Below are 18,913 nucleotides of genomic sequence, written 5' to 3'. Positions count from 1 at the left end.
TCATCTGCATTTTCATCGTCTTTTCTTTCATTTCTCAATTTTTCAGTCCAACCGGGGCAAAAGCCTCGGTGCAACCATTGCTGCAGCTATCCGAGATTGCTCGCCGCCACTCAGCTCCGCCTTGCGATATCAAGAGCTCTGGAAAAGGAAGGACAGCAGCTGTAGTAGCTTAAGCCCGTGCAAGCTAAAGGCGCCTGACCTCCACAAAGCTTTGAAAGTCCATAATCAACTATGGAAGTTGTCAATATATGAGGCAATCAAGCCCGTCGTCTAATAGAAAAACTACCTTGCCTGCTGTAGGCATTAGTGCAAGTGGATACATGTATTGTATATAAACAACCGCAGAGCATCTCCGTCGGCAATTCGGGCTATTAATAGCTGCGACAAGCCAAACACTCTTGTTTGACCATCGTTATGGGTACGTTGCCGCGCTCGAGGCTAGGCAGTGTGTGCAGCCGCCTGTACGAGTAACTTTAGTAGCACGGCGCTCTATGTATTGTTACAAGTTGTTAGTAGATGTAGTAAATGGGCAAAGGAAGAAGAATGGACGAAGCCAATCGACTCTCTGCAGGTCCGCAAAAAGAGGCGATGTGCAGCTCCGGGCGGGAGGCTACCAGCAGCAGACCAACAACAGCCAGGACGATGACGGTGCTGGCTCGCAGTATTCAATTTGTTAGTGCATCCATTCCTCACCGGTCGCATTAGAGCTTCCGAATTTCTCCGGAAACAGAGAATCTTGAATAGACTCGGAGGATCCAACGACAAATGCTTGGTGCCATACCAATATAAGTGCCTGTCTAGGTAGATACCTAGGCAGAATACTTGTCATAATCTGATCTCGTACCTTATACGATACTCATGGATGGATGATACGATGTCAGTTTCGTAACATGGGAGCTTGCTATAAGAAAGCAGCTGTTCACAACCCTCACGCCCAATCGCCCGATCCCTCCTCAAGACCGAAAACCGCAATCGCCCAAACAAAAAAATCTTTGCCTGTCCGTTGCCGAACGGCTCTCCACGCCGGTAGGCCAAAACACGCGAAGCGAGACGGATCACAGCGTGCGCACGTGTAACCCTCCTCAACCCCCTCTTATCATTTGCTACATGTTAGTATCATCGTGTGGTATGCAAAGGCTAGGTGCTACCGCTCATCACAAGCATACTAGATAGTGGCATCTGATAGGCCGGCCCTCCTCCGATATTAAATGCAGCTCTTTCACCCAATTTACCCCTGCATCTAGAAGGATTACGCCAAAATATTGAGTATTATACTTCTTCCTGCCCCCAAGCATTGTTCCTTACAAACACTCTCTTTCTGAGCGAACGGGCGTAGTAGCTGATCCCTCTCGGCCACAACAAAGGAAAAACGATACTCTGCGTCGTCTTCGGAACATATTGTGACATGTGCCAGCCAGGGGAGGTGCCAAGCCATATAGTCCATGGTCCTTTGGTCCTGGGCTATCATTCCCTTGATCGTGTCACAGCCTGCTGCACAATCAACAGCAGTAATGATAACAACACCAGCGAAAGAGGGAATAAAGATGGGGAGAGAAGGATGTTCAAGGTCCGCTGTGACATAATCAAGCGGCCACCTCTGCCACTATTAGATCTAGTAGCTACGACGACTTCTCCCTCTCAACATTCTACCTAATAGTCTGCCTTCGCATCTCATATGCTTGTGACCCCCATAAGAGGGAATTACTATCGTCATCCGAATGCCAAATGACACTCCATATAGCAAACAACCTCTTACATGACGTACCTATGTTGGTGTAACTGCGTTGAGCTTCCACAGCAAATCTCCATTATCCGACTGACGCTCTCTTCTTTTCCACAATTTTTTTCCCTTCCCTTTTTTGTATATCTCTCGTACCTCTCCCGTGGCTTTTGCACCACTCTCTCTAAGAAAAGAAGCTATATTTAGAAGAAAATAATAATAGTTAGTATACGACAACAGGGGAAAGGTAAACTCTCGTTGCGTCCCATTGCCGCCATGTAATTCTGAAGGCTGAGTGTATCAGCTCATCATCAACTCAAAACGCAATTCGAAGAATTTTGTAATATATCTCCTTCCTCCCTTTTAACTCTCAAACAAATTAGAAATGCCTTCTAAGCCATCGGGTGTGGCCCTGTCTCCCGCTGCGTCTCCCCTTTTGTGGTTTGTAGCATCGGATGTTGCTGGGGCGCTCGTCATGAACCCCTGAGCCATCTTGCTGCGGCTTGGACGCTTGGAGTGGCTTGAACCATCGAAGCCGGCGCTCTTGTTTAGCTTTCCCATCTCTGAGACGCTTACTCCTTTGAGATCTTTCAAGAACTCCAGGACGATTGCCCTCTGTTGCCGCGTGTGCGATCCCGGTTTAGCCACGTATGCGTTTAGACGCTCCAGCTCTCCACGATTCACATTTGGCAGCGCCAAAAGGACATCCGTAGGTGTTGATGTGATTGGGCTGTAGTAAACCACAACCGCTGCGATGAGTGCCGCCAATTCCTTTTGAACGTCCACAAAGTATGGCTCATGGAATGAGGTGATACATGCTCTCATTACGTCCGATGATATGTACTCCCGAACAGCTGAAGCGATCTCGGGAGGGATAGGAGATGAATCGACAGGTATACTTGCTCCGTGTCCGTCGGTAGCCTGCTGTGTTTGGCTTCTCTTAGATGATGCCGCGCCAAATTCTGGTACCAGTGATATAAAAAGCCGCAGCAGCATTCCACAGCATCTGATATCCCGCATCCGAATTCCATGCATGCAGAAAAGCAAGAGCGGCTCGATGATTTGTTGATGGGTTAAGCAAAACTTTCTTAGAGAGGGATATGCTGCCCCAGAGTCGTTTTGAGCATCAGGGTTCTGCGCTTGTGATTCTAAAGTTGGAGAGTCTAAACAGAAAAAGAGAAGAAACAGGTTAGTAAACGAGCAGCGCTGTAGAGTAGAAAACGGGTTGTCTTACTTGGCTTGGTCGGATCCAAAAAATCTGCCACCATCACCACAGCGGTGTATGTTACTTGACGGAGTATACTCTCGGACTTCATCTCCTCTTTGAGCTCAGCGTCGCCATCTACTGTCACAGTCTGCTGCTGTTCAAGCTTTGCCCACTCTGAGTTGATCTTCGAGTCCATTTGCCGGAAACATGAGGACAAAAGCTCAGGCAAGAAGTTTTCACGGCAGTCAACCGGACAATCGTCGACAAGATGTCTAACCAAGCCCAATAAGTTGCTCTGTTGGTGAGTAGACAGCCAGATGGAGTCTGAAAAGAAAGCCTCGGATAACGGAGCAGCGAGTCCACTGAACCCGTAAAATTGCGAATGAAGCTTGCTCATGCAGTACAGAACTCCATAGGACGTCTCACGAACAAACCGTACCGACCCGCGAATAGTTGAAGCAAGTCCTTCTATCGTGTTCTTCTTGTCAAACACTCTGGCATAGAAGTCATCTTTGCTCCCTTCCGAAATACCAGCCTGCCAAAATCGATCGCTTAGAACCTTGTCCACAATGCTGCGCATATCGTCTGGGAAGCCTGTCCAGTTATGCGGGTTATGTGATGCGTGGGCGTAGCTATAGTCAGGTCAGAAAATCGAAAACAGTAACTATCTGAGTACTACAACAAACCTTAGGAGGCGCAGCAGGTCTGCTAGGATGTTAGGGAACCCGTCTTTCCAGATTTCGCAGGAAGCTTGATATGAGGTGGATGATTTTTCAACCCTGTCCACAGATAGAGCTAAGAGGGTTTTCATCGAACGGAGAGGCAGTTGCTTTTATGTTGTGTCAGCGCATATTGTTTTTGATCAAGTAATATTTCAAGCGGTTTGCGTGTTTCCTTCCATACCTTGAGACGCTCTTCCAACTCGTTCTGAAGCGCCAATCCCTCTGCATCAAGCTCGGACGAGCCCCAGTCTTGAATCTTATGCGCCTGGCGGTTGGCTAGGTAGGCTTGGGCCTTGTCTAGTGCAAGAAGTTCGCAGAAGCCAGAATACGACCTAACGGAAGATTTGATGTTCTCTTCTTGCCATTGCGCCTTTACAGGCTCTACAAATTCTCGCAGTTTCTGGACTTTGGCTGGAATGTCGACGCTTTTCGCTCGATGTCTGTACCCGGATTAGAGCCTGCACGAAGTCCTCAGAAACTACCATGCTGTGACTTACATGATCAAGAACAAAAAGCTTTTGTAAGCAAGTGTTCGTCTATCATCTAGCTTTCCAGTAGCCATCATCTCATTCACACGGGCCTCAATTTGGTCGTAAACCCCCTGATGATCAGCCATAGTCAGCGCTTCCGTAGGTGGTAAATGTTTATTCTTTTGGATGTATAAGGGGGACTTACCAGAAGGTGATCAGGCATTCCGATAGCAAGGCGATGTAATTCGAGCATGCTCTCGACTTGAAAGTCTTTGATGGCATCGTTGTACGCGCGGTATTCTGGTTCCAACACTGGCCAGGTGAGAATGATATGTTCCAACACCTTGAGCATGAAATTCGCGTTCTTGTTCAGAGCGTTTGTTGAGAAATAGACTAGCAGCTGGAGAGTTCGCTTTCGGATAAGAGGATCCTGTGGAGCGCCTAGGTGTAAGCTTTTCCATAATAGAGGCGGCAAAAGATAGTTGGATAATCCAAAAGCATACCTCAAAGCTCATATCAAGAAGTCTTGAACACCAGCCCTCGAGACTGGCCTCAAGCTCGGCGATTTGTTGTTGCTAAAAGCAAGTTAGACAAGAATAGCCACATAAATCGGAGGCGCGTTCATTACGTACGTTGTTGTGGGAGTGTGCCCTTTTCCACTTCGCATAACCTTTTAATGACGCTTCAATCAATGTAAAGTTGGAATCTACTTGCAAAACAGGCATTGAGTGCTTGAAATAATTTTGTTCTTTACTGTGTTAGCTTTCCACTTTAGCCGGAAGAATGGTAGCGGCTGGTTCTTACTATTAAATGGAGGCTGTCCATCATACAAATGCTGCAAAACTTGCTCAGTTTGTCCTAGAATATAGGATACCGCATCGACGAGCTTAAGCTGTACGATAGCCTCAACAATCTGTGAGCTGTAGCGGCGATAATTGCCCAAAAAGGCGTGGCGCTCGGGAATGGTATCGGTATCCTCCATCAGGAAGATAAATGTTGGGTTGGTGGTGTCAGAAGGAAGATTTTCGTATCGAACAAGTCTAGAGCTGCAGACCTCAAGGAGAGGTCCAATCATGGGTGTAACAAGATCGCTTGGGCCGATGTACTTGTTCGCAAGGAGCCTTGTCCACGTTACCAAGACAGGGATTGAGACCATGAGGCTTTGATGTTGTACTACTTGGAGCAAGAGCTGCAAGAAAGCCCGGGGGTTTGCATCATGAGGGACCTGGGAGTGCTTCTTCTCAAAGTAATCACCCAAGCTTGATAGCATCTATTGTCAAACACTTGTAAGTAGTCTAGTATGTGCATAAGGATAGTAGTGTAGGCGTACCTCGGATAGCTTCTTCAAGATTTGGTATTTGTCTTCGTCGATATCGTCAGCATCGACGGCTGACCGTTCAATGAGGTCTTTGAAGAGTTGAATGGACGCGCCGGTGTACATGGGAGCAACAATCTCCCTGAACTCATCATCTGTGAAGCTGGTTCGCATATACAGCATGTGCAGGGCATCTACAGCAACCTATGGGGAGGACTTGTTAGCACGAGAAGCATAGGAACAATCACCCAGTGGCATTATAGAGCTACCTTTTGAATTTCGATTGCTTGGGATGCCAGGCCGGCTGTCAAGATGTCCACACACCGAGCAGACGATATAGCTTTTGGAATAGCCCAGGCCAGAAGTGAAAGGAGAGCTGAAAATCCCTTGATAATACAAGTCTTGATTTCATCATTCTGAGTGCCAGAGCTGAAACACATGCCCAGGAACTCTGAAAGACGGGCGAGCCAGCCCTCATGACCACACCGAACGTCTGGGCCGGGCTGGCGATTGGGGAAAGCCTCAACCAGCACTGCCGTGGGAGTGAAGATCTCGACACACGCCTTGCTCAAGACACCTTCTCTCATGGCAACGACAGGGTCATCTCCAGAGAACACCTCGTCTGAGAGAGATTCAAGAATAGACATGACAAGCTCCTTGTGGACGGCTGAATTGGGAACCTTCCATAGCTCAACAAGCATGTCGTCCATATCTGTCCATTCGGAGCCCCAGCTTCTCTTAGCCACTTCCACCCAAAGCTGGGCCGTCTTGTTCCTCAGATATGACGGGTCTTCCTTCGAAACGGCCTGGCTCAGCTCCAGCACCCAGTTCCGGAGTGTTTGGGCTTGTTCCTCAGTATAGGTCGCCCATCGATATCGTATAGCGTGCTCGAGAAGTGACAGGGCATAATGGCGAACAACGGGCGATTGGGTCTTGTCGGAGGCTAGCTGGTAGCCCTGGAAAGGAGCTTCGGCGATGTCCTTGACTTCCTCGAGGAAGGATTGGGCCTCCCGACGCGCGTCATTGGTCGAGAGCGGGCTGTGAACCACCTCGAGTGCCAGGTGAATCCTGGCGAGCACATCTGCATCTCCGCCGTTTCTCGCGTCTCCGCCGTTGGTAGACATGATTGCTAATCAGCTGCGGTGGCGAGCAGAAACGCTGCAGGATGGACGGTTTCTGTCGCGACTGCACGCGGCGCAGGACGGAGATGCTCTATCCCACGAAACAGCCTCGAGAGTGTGAATTCAGAAGTCGGTCGGATTGGGCACGATCATCGAGGTTTGGCTGCCGTTCACTAAAAATAAAAAGAGCAGGGGTTTAAAAATATTGCGTCCGGTTATTTGGGGGTGACGGCTTTTCGGCAGCAACAGGGCTAGCGGGGCTCGATTCGTCAGGACTGAGGCGTGCGGATATGACTCAACCGCTGCTATGCATGAAGAATGAAGAATCAAAGGGCATGCAAAAGAATTGGCAGATTAGAGAGGCTGGGTATGTCAATGAGCAAACGGCGAAGGCGGTCAGCAGGCAGAAAGATTGTGCTGAGTGAGGATCACGCCGCGCCAGTTGCCAGCAACCTGTACCTTGAAGCTTGTGCTGGGTTTGTTAGATTTGGGCAGGTACCTGGGTAGCTTTTTAGGGGACCTCAATCTCGTCTTTAGGCCGGACCTTAGCGGCTGATGGAGCCTTCAGCCTCTGCCAATCACTAGAGGTATCTCTGGCGCCAATTCTTTTGCAACAACAAAGCCTCATCAGCCTCAATCTTCGTCCTTATTGAGGTCGTATGCGGCTGCGGTGCCACAGCGCTGCAAGGCTGAGAGCAAGCCGTGGATACATCGCCGGGACGGAAGACACGCGCCAGACAGCGGTGGAGCCTGTGCTAGCATTCAGTCTCCAGTGGAACCGCTGCAGCCCAGTGGAGGTGCGGTGCGCGATGCAGTGGTCGATATCCATCTGTGCTGGCTTATTGCTCCGTACCGTACCTTGTCTGGCCGATCAGCGAAGTAGCACCTCTGCCGAATGCACCCCGCGCCGGACGCTTTGATTTAACCGGAACTGACCAAATGTCTAGCTTGCTTGGCTTCCCTCCGTCTTCTAGAAGGAGGCCGGAGATGGTACCAGCTACTAAACAGACTACAGGCCTAATACGGAATATCGCCCACATACCTGTTGGTTGGGTCAAGCAAGGATTTGTCACTTACTATCACAACAACGTCGGATCGCCCAGAATTCATTTCATTTAGTCTCTTATTAGCGTCATGGCTCATATTCCCACAGGCAGAGCAGTTTATCATAGAAGCTGGTCGACACAACGCGTATCCTCCCGTCCACCGTGGGATACAGGCTTGAAATGTCCGAGGCATAATTCATGCTCTTATGTTCTTCAAACTGGGCCAAGACTACGCATTTCCAGCTCTGGCCACTGTTGTCCGTTACGATCTCGACGAGCCTGGCTCCAGCGTACATGCAAGAGGCCAGGATTCGAATCCTCGTCGAACTATCCACTGTCTGGATATCGATCAGCTTCAGCCTCCATACACCACCGCCGAGGTTCGCATCTGTAAGAAGCTGCACACGCTTTATGCCACAGGACTCATGAAGGTCCTGAATGGAAAAGACTCGAAGATGATCGTCGTAGCTACCAGTGATGACTATTCTACCATGATCTTGGGCTGATAGCCGCAGGGGCAGAATCGCAGTAACTCCTGCATCATGCTGTCCCTTTATAGCTATGGGCCCAAACGGCACAGTTAAGATTGATGATGAATCGCTTTGTTCATCGCCGCCCTCCCAGTGACAGGTCGTATATCGAAGCGCAGAGTCGTCTCCCCCGCAGTAGACCGAGATTGGCTGGTTTGTTGCGTCTGAAGTAGCATCTGCTGGGGAGAAAGCTATGCACCAAGCTTCAAGAGAGTTCTGAATGGCCACATCGGCTGATTTTGCAATCTTCCACTCATCATTAAGCAGCAACAGTCTTGCTAGGCCGGTGGAGGTGGTGACCCCAAGGACCCTGTTGGCAATTGGGTGCCAATTGCATTGCAGAAAGAGGACGTCTTCATCCAAGTCATCGCATCTGCTGGTGGTAAGATGCTGCAATGGTGCGCTGGCATATCCAAGCGGGTCGAACTTGAACATGGCCAGGGTTCCGGTACTTGATACCACCGCCAAGATGTTGTGGAATTCCGGCATGGTCTGGTGGAAGCGAAGATCCAGCAGAGCAGAGGGCTGCATAACGGTCTGCACTATCGATCTATTTTCCTCACCAACAGTTAGTGGCCCGACAATTCCATAACTCTACTAAGCAGACATCGAATGCCATATTTGCAGCCTTACATGTCATCGCCTTGAAGCTTGAGAACGACAAGGCTGCCATTCCGGCTCTGGGGCTTGGGAGCTGCCGGAGCGTCACCCTCCTCTTGAGCATCCGATGCTGTTGCCTCGGCTTGGTCGTCCTTTTGCAAATTGTACGTGCCCACGACCAAATACTCAGGGTGCGCCGGGCAAAACTCAGCACAGCTCGGCGGCAGATCTAGTATCAGTGACCGCAGCGAGGCGATGGGCGTTAATTCTTCCATGCTTAGCAGCTAACACCGGCAGTGAGAGAGACCAGGGGATAACAAGATAGTCGGCAGCTCAAGTTGAGTACGTCACTCGTATCATGTTTGCCTTTGGGAGCCTAGAAAAAAGCAATTCGCACGCAACGCTGCAAGGCATAAAAAGGCTCCTGGCAGCTTGTGGCGTGCAGTGGAGCTTATCGGATGGCTTCCCGCCAGCCCGCGCAGCATTAACTGGGGACTTGGAGTGGCAGGGGAGGCTCGTTGTAAACATGAACCATCAGCATGGCCACAACATCTATCACATATAGCAAACGATCCCCGCGTCAAGGTTTTCCATCTTTCGTCTCTTCTCCCGAGCAGTCCTTTGGTCCTCTTTCCCTGGTTCCATCTTTAATTTGGCCTGAGAATAGGCGTTGCGATCTTTTTGGCACCATATCGCAAACTTTGACAGCTGCGCCAGGAACCTGAAAGCTCTGGTACCTATACCGTGGATACTCTTTTCTGAGCGACACGCACACGCTGAGAACGCGATCCGGCTCATGTTTTTCTCGCGCCAGCTCCAGTATTTTTGACCTCCATACGAATTAGCCACGCCCGGTGGCGGACGGGGCATCGATTTGCTGTGGCGGCGGTGCCGGTGTTGACTAAAGTGCGGCGCGGGTAGCCCAACGCCGCCATGGACAGCGACGAATCCGATTTCTATGGTTGGTATCTCGGACTTGCTTCGCTTATTTGAAAAACCCAAAAAACAACATGTGCATATTCTGACCGCAGAACTAGGCGATGAGGAAACCACATCAAATCTCTTGCAGCGGGTGGCTGACTTCGACGTGGATGAATGGGCCCTGCAGCAGCGAGTGCATCCGGGCCGGCCCCTACAACAGACAGATTTCCTCGAGGAGGCTTCCCACCTACACAACCCTTATTCCGGAATCCCCTACGCCTGGCAACTCACAGAGACAATAGACCAGTTTCTCTCACGGCTGCCACCATCAACAACTGATCAGACGCCCGAGGTACCATGGATATATATATGCAATCCCTACATCCCGAGAGTGCACAAGCTGGAGAGCCAGGGTCAATTCTCCAAAGGAAATGAGGACGAGGCGCCAGAGGAAGAGGGTAGTAAGACAGCAATAGTCGCTCAAGGAGGCTTGGAGAGGCTTCATCTAGTCAGTAAATTTATCGAAGGAATGCAGAGGTCGGGCAAGGGAAAGTCCGTTGTCGAGAAAGAAATTAGAAAAGAGCAGAAGCAGGCTGTCAACGACATTCTGGACCTGGCCCATCTCGCCAAGGTTCGAACAGGCAAGGTACGAGTCTTCTTGATAAATGAGCTCAGGGATAAATGGCGGCCTCATTACTGACAATGCAATGTTCCTAGTGGCTGCTCTTCTGCCCTGCCTCGGAAGTAAATGAAATGTGGGAGATTGTTGCAAAAGCTACTGCAAACAACGAGCTTGGTATCGCTGCCAAGGTTTTGCCGCGATCACCATTGGAAGACCCTCGCAAAGATCGTCTCTTGTGTATTTACACGGCAGACTTCAGGGACAAGACCGACGTTGGGCGTGTGTTGCAAACGCTTCGGGAGCTAAGACTGGTCGAAGCTAGAGGTCGACCAATCTATTATAAACCAGGCAAGTTCTCTGCTCTACGGTACCAGTTGTCAGACTGATTTCATTAACCTGGTACAATAGATGCCTTCACATATATTGGCATCTCGTCTGGCAATGCCTGGGGCGTTAGAGCTTCCATTTACAGCTCAACTGATGTGTTTCCGCGCCGGGCATGAACATGATATTTGTCAGATAGGTACAATTTTAGCGCAAGTTGTATGCTAGCTAAAAAAAGATTGCCAGAGTATGCTATGTACATACGAATATAACCAACAGGAGATGACCATCAGTAACTATCAAATTCATTGAAAGACCGTACAGTATGCTATAAGATAAGTAGATATCATAAATGCTAAAAAAAACGCCAATTCTGAGTGATGCCTCATCATAAACCACACGCCGTCCCATGTGCCAAATCTCTACAACAGCCGACGTATCCCCTCGGTCTATGCTACCAGCGATCTAGGAGAGGGACCTCGACAAAATGATAGCATACCAAGCTCACATCATGTGATTTGACTCTCATCATAGATGGAGCTTCGATCTGAATCGACTGCTTTCAAGAGGAGGACTAATCGATAAGCGCTGTTCCCATTCAGATAGTATCGATGCAGCTTCTTCGATCGTATGAAGCCAAGCTGTTCATACAGCCTCATGGCAGGCGTGTTTGTCTCCTCCGTCTCCAGCACAATCTCATCCGCATTGCGGTCTACCATGGCCTCGATTGCCTTCTTCACCAGGGCGGTGGCAATCCCCCGCCCGCGGAAATGTGAGGCCACAGCCAGCATGGCAATGTACCCTCGACGGGTTGGAGGCGAGTGCGATGAATGAACCTCGAGCTTGCAGATGATGACGCCGATGAGTGAGTCGTCCTCGGGGTCCAGGGCCTGACGCAAGTTTGATTAGCTTTTCTGCATGGGGTAGGCGAGGAGTCGTGAAAGCGACTTACCATGAAGCAAAGATGAGACCACTGGTAGAGAAAGTACCGGTAGACGTAGATGCTGTAGGGCTCACTCAGGTCTTTTGAGATGAGCGACCGGATGGCTGGGAGGTATTGGCCTTCAAGTCGGTGCTCATACTGCACATACTCCAAGTCGGCGGGCAGCTGCTTGCCCGATGAGACCGCCATGATTTCTGCCCGATTCTGCTGGTTTGGCGATGAAATCTGAAATCTGAAATCTGAAATCTGGCTTAAAAGCGGTCTGTATGCCAAACAGCTTCCAATTATGTTTTCAACCGTGCCTTCTCCAGACCCTTCCCCTCTTTGATGAATGACTCAACCGTCGGCTGATGAGTCGACGATACGAACGAATAGCCAAGGTGGCAGCCAACCAGGCAGCCCGGTCAGCATCGGGCGGGAAGAATTAAAGACTGAGAAATCCTTCGACAGATTGCCCGGATCAGGAAAAAGGCGCTGCTGGGCTGACAGGCACTTTTTGGCGCTGTGTCGCGGTTTTAGTCTGACTAAAGAAAGCCAGACCCAAGTCTCGGGTGGATCGTCGGGCGAACTGCCTTTGTGTCAATCACATGCTAAGCCTAAGCTGCCAAGCCAGATTCTCAGATCGGGCCACCGCGAAGTTAATGCTTGAATTAGTACCGGGCTTCAGCAACACGCCGCGGCCAATGGGACGGGCTGCTACAATGCCCCGGAGGCGATTCGGAGCGCTGACGTTGCGTATAGTAATTTAGTTCATTTATTGCTGGATGTACCTATTTATTCAGCTCATCTACTAAGTATTCTTCCGCACGCCTCTTGTTTCCTCTCTTCTATAAATGAGAGAACTTTGGTGCTGTCGAGTTCACTTTAGCGGCTCTTTCACAGCGCTGATAGCCACTAATAATAGCGGATCTCTTCCCGTGCTGCTGGATTAATTGCTCCTTAGCTGCTGCGGAACACTGAAAGCGTTGACGTCAGTTCAGCCACCACATGTTTGGGGACCTACATCTAAAACAGTCTCATATCTACTTTTTGACTTTGCGCGGCTTCGCCTTTGAGGAGCCGAGTTTCCTCCCTTGGCCAACAAGACATACTAGCATCAGCGCAGCTTCTTTTCGACCTGCCGCATAGTTTGGAAGATCCTAGTGCTCGCGGCTTGCCTCCCAGGCCTCGATCATGGCCACCACTCTTCGTCGGCGCATCCCGCCGGAGACGACGCCAGCCGATTCCACCGACGACTCGAAAGAAGGCACTCCGCCAGTCCAGCCAACATCTCACGTCCATGTGATTGAACGGGGGCCCAAGGCGCGTAAGCGTCGCAACACCTTCATTTTTCTGCTGGGCGGCCTATGTGGTCTCCTTGCGGCGGGCTTCTTTGCAAAGACGAATGACTTGATCGACCTCCCCGAGATTACGGAACTCACAATGGACAGTTTGCTCGATGTTATACCCGCCGGCTTGATCAAAGACATGCGGGATCTTGCACAGGGAGAGCGTGAAGTTGCGTCTTCCTACGATGCGTTTGCCGTAGGCCTGAAGGCTCGGGCTGAGGGCCTGGAGGCGCATCACCCCATGATCATGATACCTGGCGTCATCTCGACGGGCCTCGAATCCTGGGGAACAGCTAATATCTCGAGACCTTACTTCCGAAAGAGGCTATGGGGAAGTTGGACTATGATGAAGGCCTTGGTTCTTGACAAGGAGATTTGGAAGAAGCATATCATGCTCGATAAACGGACCGGGCTTGATCCGCCTATGGTGAAGCTACGCGCAGCACAGGGGTTTGATGCAACCGACTTCTTCATCACAGGCTATTGGATATGGAGCAAAATCTTTGAAAACTTGGCCACCATAGGATACGATCCCACAAACTCCTTCACGGCCGCATATGATTGGAGACTATCTTATCCTAATCTCGAAGTCAGAGATCAGTACTTCTCCAGGCTAAAGGCATACATCGAGACCGCAGTCGAGTTCGAAGGGCGCAAAGTCGTCCTTGCCTCGCACAGCATGGGAAGCCAAGTCATCTTTTACTTTTTCCATTGGGTCGAATCGGACCAAGGCGGCCGTGGCGGAGGGGACTGGGTGGATCGTCATGTCGACTCTTGGATCAATATCAGCGGCTGCATGCTGGGCGCAGTAAAGGATCTGACGGCGGTGCTGTCCGGAGAGATGCGCGACACGGCGCAGCTGAATGCGCTGGCAATTTATGGACTGGAAAAGTTTTTGAGCAAAGAAGAAAGAGCGGAAATTTTCAGAGCCATGCCGGGAATCTCTTCGATGCTGCCTATCGGAGGCGACGCAATTTGGGGAGATCTGAACGGAGCCCCAGATGACCAGCCCGATCAAGAACTTTCTTACGGCTCTTTTCTTAATTTCCGAGTCGGCTCAAACTGGACGACTCCAGATCGAAATTTTACTGTGGAGGATTCCATGAGCTATCTCTTCAACACGGCCGATGAATGGTACACAGACCAGATCAAGCGCAGCTATTCCCATGGAGTTGCCCACACCACTGCAGAGGTGGAGGCAAACGAGAAGGACCCTAGAAAATGGATCAATCCACTCGAGACGAGGCTTCCGCGGGCACCAAATCTGAAGATATACTGCTTCTATGGCGTTGGAAAACCTACAGAGCGATCCTATTTTTACAAAGCACCTGATCAGCCGACCATGACTAATCTCAACATCACCATCGATGTTGCCTACACCGAAGGGACGGCTGATCACGGTGTTATTTTAGGCGAGGGAGATGGAACCGTCAATCTATTGAGCACCGGATATATGTGCAATCGTGGTTGGCACATGAAACGGTATAACCCCGCTGGAGCTCATATCACTGTGGTAGAGATGCCTCATGAGCCTGACCGATTTAGCCCGCGGGGCGGTCCCAATACTGCTGATCATGTTGACATCCTGGGAAGACAGACGCTCAACGAGCTGATCTTGAGAGTCGCAGCAGGCAAAGGGGAGACCATCACGGATTATGTCGTCAGTAAGATTGGGGAATATGCAGACAAGGTGAAGATTTACGAAGAAGAAGACGAAAGCAACAAGAAGAATAAAAAGAAGAGTTCATAGCATGGCCTCTTTGGTTTGATGTCTTGGGTAATAATTTGTCCGGCGAGCCTCGTTGGCATGGGATGGGCGATTCGGAGTCTGGCGTGGGGAGCCGTGCAAATGCAACAGGAAGAGAGAGAGAAAAGGAAAAGGAAGAGGAAGCCGGTAGAATGCTGGTTTCATGATAGATAATACCCCTCCCTGATATGACAAATGTACATACTACAGGCAAATAATACTAGTAGATACGATAAAATATGGATATAAGAAGATGACCTCAATAGTGGATTCTTAGAAATGAAGATACTATTCCGCTTAGTTGTAAAGAAGTCATCTCCTTAAAGCGTTGCACAGGGGCTCGACCGTTTAGTTAGTCTTATCTATGCTCGAGACAAGGGATGGAAATGATTACCGAACAGGCGGACCTTGTTCATCCTATAAATAGATAAGCAATTAAAACGATGAGCATATGGATAGCCAAATTGTACGTGGTCAAACTATTGTCTATAGTTCAAATCTCTTGTAGTACATATTGAACACCGATCTCTATGATACCTACATATATGATGTTCAACTGCCGTTATCATTCGTGCATATGTGCCTATTTAAGCCGGGCGCGTTCCCTGCAGATGGTCAACGGGAGCCCCCGTCCATTAATTTAGCAGCACGCAACGTTAGTGGCCCATAGCCCTGAAGTTTTTTCCCTTTCAGCGCCACCGTGCATGCGCTATGCCTGCTGGGTGACATCAGCTAAGTCATTCGAAATCAATCCCGAAGCATCGCCTTTCTTTTTCCTCTCGCTACCCCACACAATCCAACTGGACTGGGGCCTTACATTCCGCTCGCATCCCGAGCAAAGACACTCCTGGTCACAAATTAGGAGCCCCTTCTGGGACGTGGGCTTTTGGGCGACGGGCGCGCATTTTCTTTTCTCGACCTGCCATTTTCCGGAGTTCTTGGCTGTTTGTCTAAACATTCGATTTCGACTCTTGCAGCGTCGTCAGCCTTTTTCGCCAACCGCCATCCAACGAACCAACCCGGTCTGCGCAAAGGGCCCAGATGCAGTCGCAGCCACGAGCTGCGGGACCTGGCAGCCATGGCGGACTTCGAAGAGATGGTGCCCTCTCCTCTCTCTGTGGAGGAAGAGGATGAGCTGTGGACTGGTACGTTGAAGTTTCTGTTGAAAATTGGTGCAATGACGAGTCAGGGAGGTATCGAGAGAAGTGGCAACTAATTCTACTCTCTAGAACTCGACAAGTGCGTCTCGGAACACTGCGAAAGCCACGAATCCATTGACGATGCCCTCCGTTCCTGGTTGAGCCTGACGACTCAGCTTCGCGACCAGCAGCCGCAGTCGCAGGATGAGGTCATCATGTGCGCGCAGATCCTGCTCAACGGCGACATATTCCGACAGCACAAAGAATACGTCCGTAAGCAGCTTATCTACAGTCTGCTACAGGAGGACGAGGCCGGGCCTCTACACGCGATAGTCTCTCTGCTCTTGCTAGACGGCCACAAGGACGAGGCGACGTTTCCGCGCATGATCCAGGAGGCCTGCTTCCCCCGCCTTCTCGAGCTGATCAGGCAAGAAAAAGATGGCGACCCACGACTCCATCGCTTTCTGCTGCAGCTGATGTATGAGATGTCGCGTGTGGAGCGGCTGGCACCAGAAGACTTGGCGCTGGTCGACGATGATTTTATTCACTTTCTGTTTGGCCTCATCGAGGGCGTGTCTAGCGATGTGAATGACCCATATCATTACCCAACCATTAGAGTATTGGTAAGTGGTTTTCTATTTTTATATTGAGCGGGCCAACTAGCCATCATCTCATCCTCACGCGTGCTGACAATTCATGGCAGCTTGTCCTGAATGAACAATACATGCTTGCATCCACAGACACCGTCACCATCCCCGGATCGGGCCCCGAACCGCTGACAAACCGTATTGTCAAATGCCTGAGCCTCCACGGGCCATTGTTTCGAACATTTGGAGAGAATATCATTCTGCTTCTAAATCGAGAGACTGAAACGTCCCTGCAGCTGTTGATTCTCAAGCTTCTATATCTTCTATTCACCACCAAAGCGACATATGAATACTTTTATACCAACGATTTACGAGTGCTACTAGACGTCATTATTCGAAATTTGATGGATCTTCCCGACGAGAGGATGTCTCTTCGGCATACGTACTTGCGAATTCTATACCCCTTACTAGCGCATACCCAGATGAATCAGCCACCACACTACAAGAAGGAGGAAATTCTGCGCTTACTCAAAATCTTGAGAGGCTCACAGAATGCCCACTTTGCACCCGCTGACCCGACGACTCTGCGGTTGGTGGACCGAGTATCCAAAGTCAAATGGCTAGTGGAGGAAGAGGACGTAGATTCCGAAGCGTCAGGCCAGGCAGAGGTCGCTCGAAAACTCTTGGGCATGAGCCTATCGCCAAGGCATTCATCTAGCAGTGTTAGTGTCACTGATGTGGCCGAAGTCACGGAGAAGCCAGGCGTGCAGACGCCGAGTCGAAATGACTCTAAGCCAGACACCGATCCAGTCGAACACGATGGTGCAAGCAGAACCAAGAAGCCTGTACCAGCAGTGCCCAAGCACAGACATGGCATTCCCTTTCATCATACAGCTTCAGCCATTAAGCATTCTGCTACCGTACATATCAGCAGCGTTACGTCGAAAAAGGTACCGCCAAAGGCACCACCCCCTAGACGACATGGCAAAGTGAGGATGGCAGAAACGTCATCGGATGAGCATCTGGCAGGGACCGTAAACTAAGGGGACCTGACCGAAAACATGCCATATTACATCCGTTCCCCTATCTCTATTTCTAGTCGTAGTGCTTTTACTTTCGGACTTTTTCTTTTCTTCTGTTTTCTTGCGTTTGTTCATTGGTTCATTTAATTATTTGCTTGCTTATTTCTGCAACGGCCGTTTGGAAACTGGCCTCAAAGAGCAGAGTTAGAGCTCACAGACGCTGACCAAGGCATGGGCTCACACCTTGGAAACGCACGCCGTCAATGGCTTTCCGGAGTTTTTGGAGTTTGATAGGCAGAGTAACACGGGGAATTTTTCAACTCTCGAACTTGAGATCAGCGACAGGCCGGCCAATTGTTTGACACGAGAAACATGAGTAAATGGGAAATACCTGGCAGCATAGACAAGACGGTGTTATCGATCAGGTTTTTTTTACTTGTCTTTGTTGTACATATGCACGCACATAGTAACGATGTCTTACTATTAGGTATTGGTAATGCCTGGGGCAAGAGGCAAACAGGCAACGAATCTGTTGCATATTGTTACTTTGGGCGAATATAATCTTTGCTGCTTTTTAGGCTTTGATTTAAATTGCATGTGACATTTGAGGGTTTGCCCGATGCTTATGTATCTAGGTAAATTGGAGTCTGTTCTTGAGTAAACGTAAAAATGAGGCGCAAATTTAGGCTTGGGATAGATTTGTTCGGGCGCCGATCGTCCGAAGGTACTTAAAAAAAAGAAGCAATGGAAACTAATCCTTGATATTTTCCAGCTATCCTAAGTCATGCATATCGGTTACGAGTCTGGTAAATGCCCCTTATTAACATTTTATGTAGTTTGATCGTGCCCAAATGGCTATTTGATCTGGGCCGAGCAGCCGACAAGGTCCGCATGTACTCATCAGAATGAGCACCAGGATGAGCAATCAGGCAGTACTTACTAATGCAACAAAAGCATGCACGTTTGTTCAATGGATGCTGTCACAGCCTCGTGCGGTGCGGGGAAAATGGAAATGTACACCTAGATTTGCTAGATTCCATGTTTTTGCCCAATTCCAAAGCCCGATGGCCAAAGAAAAAAGAGCCACTCAGAGCAGAGACATGCAACATTTAGGAATCTTGAGTGGAGAGGAAGAGGAGACCTAGTCTGGGCAGTGGGGCGTGGCTTGTGCTTCGGGGACGAACTAATACGTCATGATTTCTCGATTTGAAGAGGCAGCCAGGCCTTGGGCGGAAGCAGCTGAAAAAAAAAAAGAGGATTGGGTTTGATTGAATTGACGTTCAGTGGTTTTGACAGAAGCTAAAAACGTGCTGGAGGAGCCCACTTGGAGATGCGCATCAAGGGACTGCCCTGTAAGTGGCCATGATGATGTGCGCGGGTTTGTGCATTGGCGAGAGCGGGCATTGGAGCTCTCTTGCACCGATCTGGCCCATGTTGGGGGATCAGTTAGCGCCTGGACGGGGTTCAGCTATGAGAACAGGTGATGAGAAGTACTGGGATAGTGCCTTGTTAGATAGAGGCAGCAGAGACAGATGACGGCGATAACGAG

General features: G+C 49.8%; 6 protein-coding genes across 6 annotated transcripts; 3 read left to right on the top strand and 3 right to left on the bottom strand.

Moving 5' to 3' along the window:
- Positions 1-2,083: 2,083 nt before the first annotated feature.
- TGAM01_v209281 (hypothetical protein) lies at positions 2,084-6,558 on the bottom strand (the record flags this gene model as incomplete). The annotated part of the gene is made up of 11 exons (XM_018801914.1): positions 2,084-2,883; positions 2,955-3,559; positions 3,614-3,756; positions 3,831-4,089; positions 4,147-4,250; positions 4,325-4,549; positions 4,623-4,694; positions 4,752-4,867; positions 4,924-5,389; positions 5,450-5,638; positions 5,704-6,558. The coding sequence occupies 11 exons, from the start codon at positions 6,556-6,558 to the stop codon at positions 2,084-2,086; spliced, it is 3,834 nt and encodes a 1,277-aa protein (XP_018664739.1).
- Positions 6,559-7,687: 1,129 nt separating this feature from the next.
- Positions 7,688-9,006, bottom strand: TGAM01_v209280 (hypothetical protein; the record flags this gene model as incomplete). Its single annotated transcript, XM_018801915.1, has 2 exons — positions 7,688-8,681; positions 8,765-9,006. 2 exons carry the CDS (start codon positions 9,004-9,006, stop codon positions 7,688-7,690), a joined length of 1,236 nt encoding a protein of 411 aa, XP_018664740.1.
- Positions 9,007-9,664: 658 nt separating this feature from the next.
- Positions 9,665-10,660, top strand: TGAM01_v209279 (hypothetical protein; the record flags this gene model as incomplete). Its single annotated transcript, XM_024550522.1, has 3 exons — positions 9,665-9,692; positions 9,763-10,298; positions 10,370-10,660. 3 exons carry the CDS (start codon positions 9,665-9,667, stop codon positions 10,658-10,660), a joined length of 855 nt encoding a protein of 284 aa, XP_024404729.1.
- A 447-nt stretch (positions 10,661-11,107) lies between these two features.
- TGAM01_v209278 (acetyltransferase) lies at positions 11,108-11,730 on the bottom strand (the record flags this gene model as incomplete). Its single annotated transcript, XM_018801917.1, has 2 exons — positions 11,108-11,488; positions 11,551-11,730. The coding sequence occupies 2 exons, from the start codon at positions 11,728-11,730 to the stop codon at positions 11,108-11,110; spliced, it is 561 nt and encodes a 186-aa protein (XP_018664742.1).
- A 984-nt stretch (positions 11,731-12,714) lies between these two features.
- On the top strand, positions 12,715-14,619 carry TGAM01_v209277 (phospholipid:diacylglycerol acyltransferase; the record flags this gene model as incomplete). The annotated part of the gene is made up of 1 exon (XM_018801918.1): positions 12,715-14,619. One exon carries the CDS (start codon positions 12,715-12,717, stop codon positions 14,617-14,619), a length of 1,905 nt encoding a protein of 634 aa, XP_018664743.1.
- A 1,075-nt stretch (positions 14,620-15,694) lies between these two features.
- TGAM01_v209276 (hypothetical protein) lies at positions 15,695-17,385 on the top strand (the record flags this gene model as incomplete). Its single annotated transcript, XM_018801919.1, has 3 exons — positions 15,695-15,761; positions 15,846-16,378; positions 16,459-17,385. 3 exons carry the CDS (start codon positions 15,695-15,697, stop codon positions 17,383-17,385), a joined length of 1,527 nt encoding a protein of 508 aa, XP_018664744.1.
- Between the last annotated feature and the right edge of the window lie 1,528 nt (positions 17,386-18,913).

The sequence above is a fragment of the Trichoderma gamsii genome (assembly GCF_001481775.2).
Source record: "Trichoderma gamsii strain T6085 chromosome Unknown Scaffold_44.2, whole genome shotgun sequence".
Lineage (NCBI taxonomy): Eukaryota > Fungi > Ascomycota > Sordariomycetes > Hypocreales > Hypocreaceae > Trichoderma > Trichoderma gamsii.
Note: the sequence above shows the minus strand (reverse complement) of the source record. Positions and strands in the feature narration are given on the sequence as shown.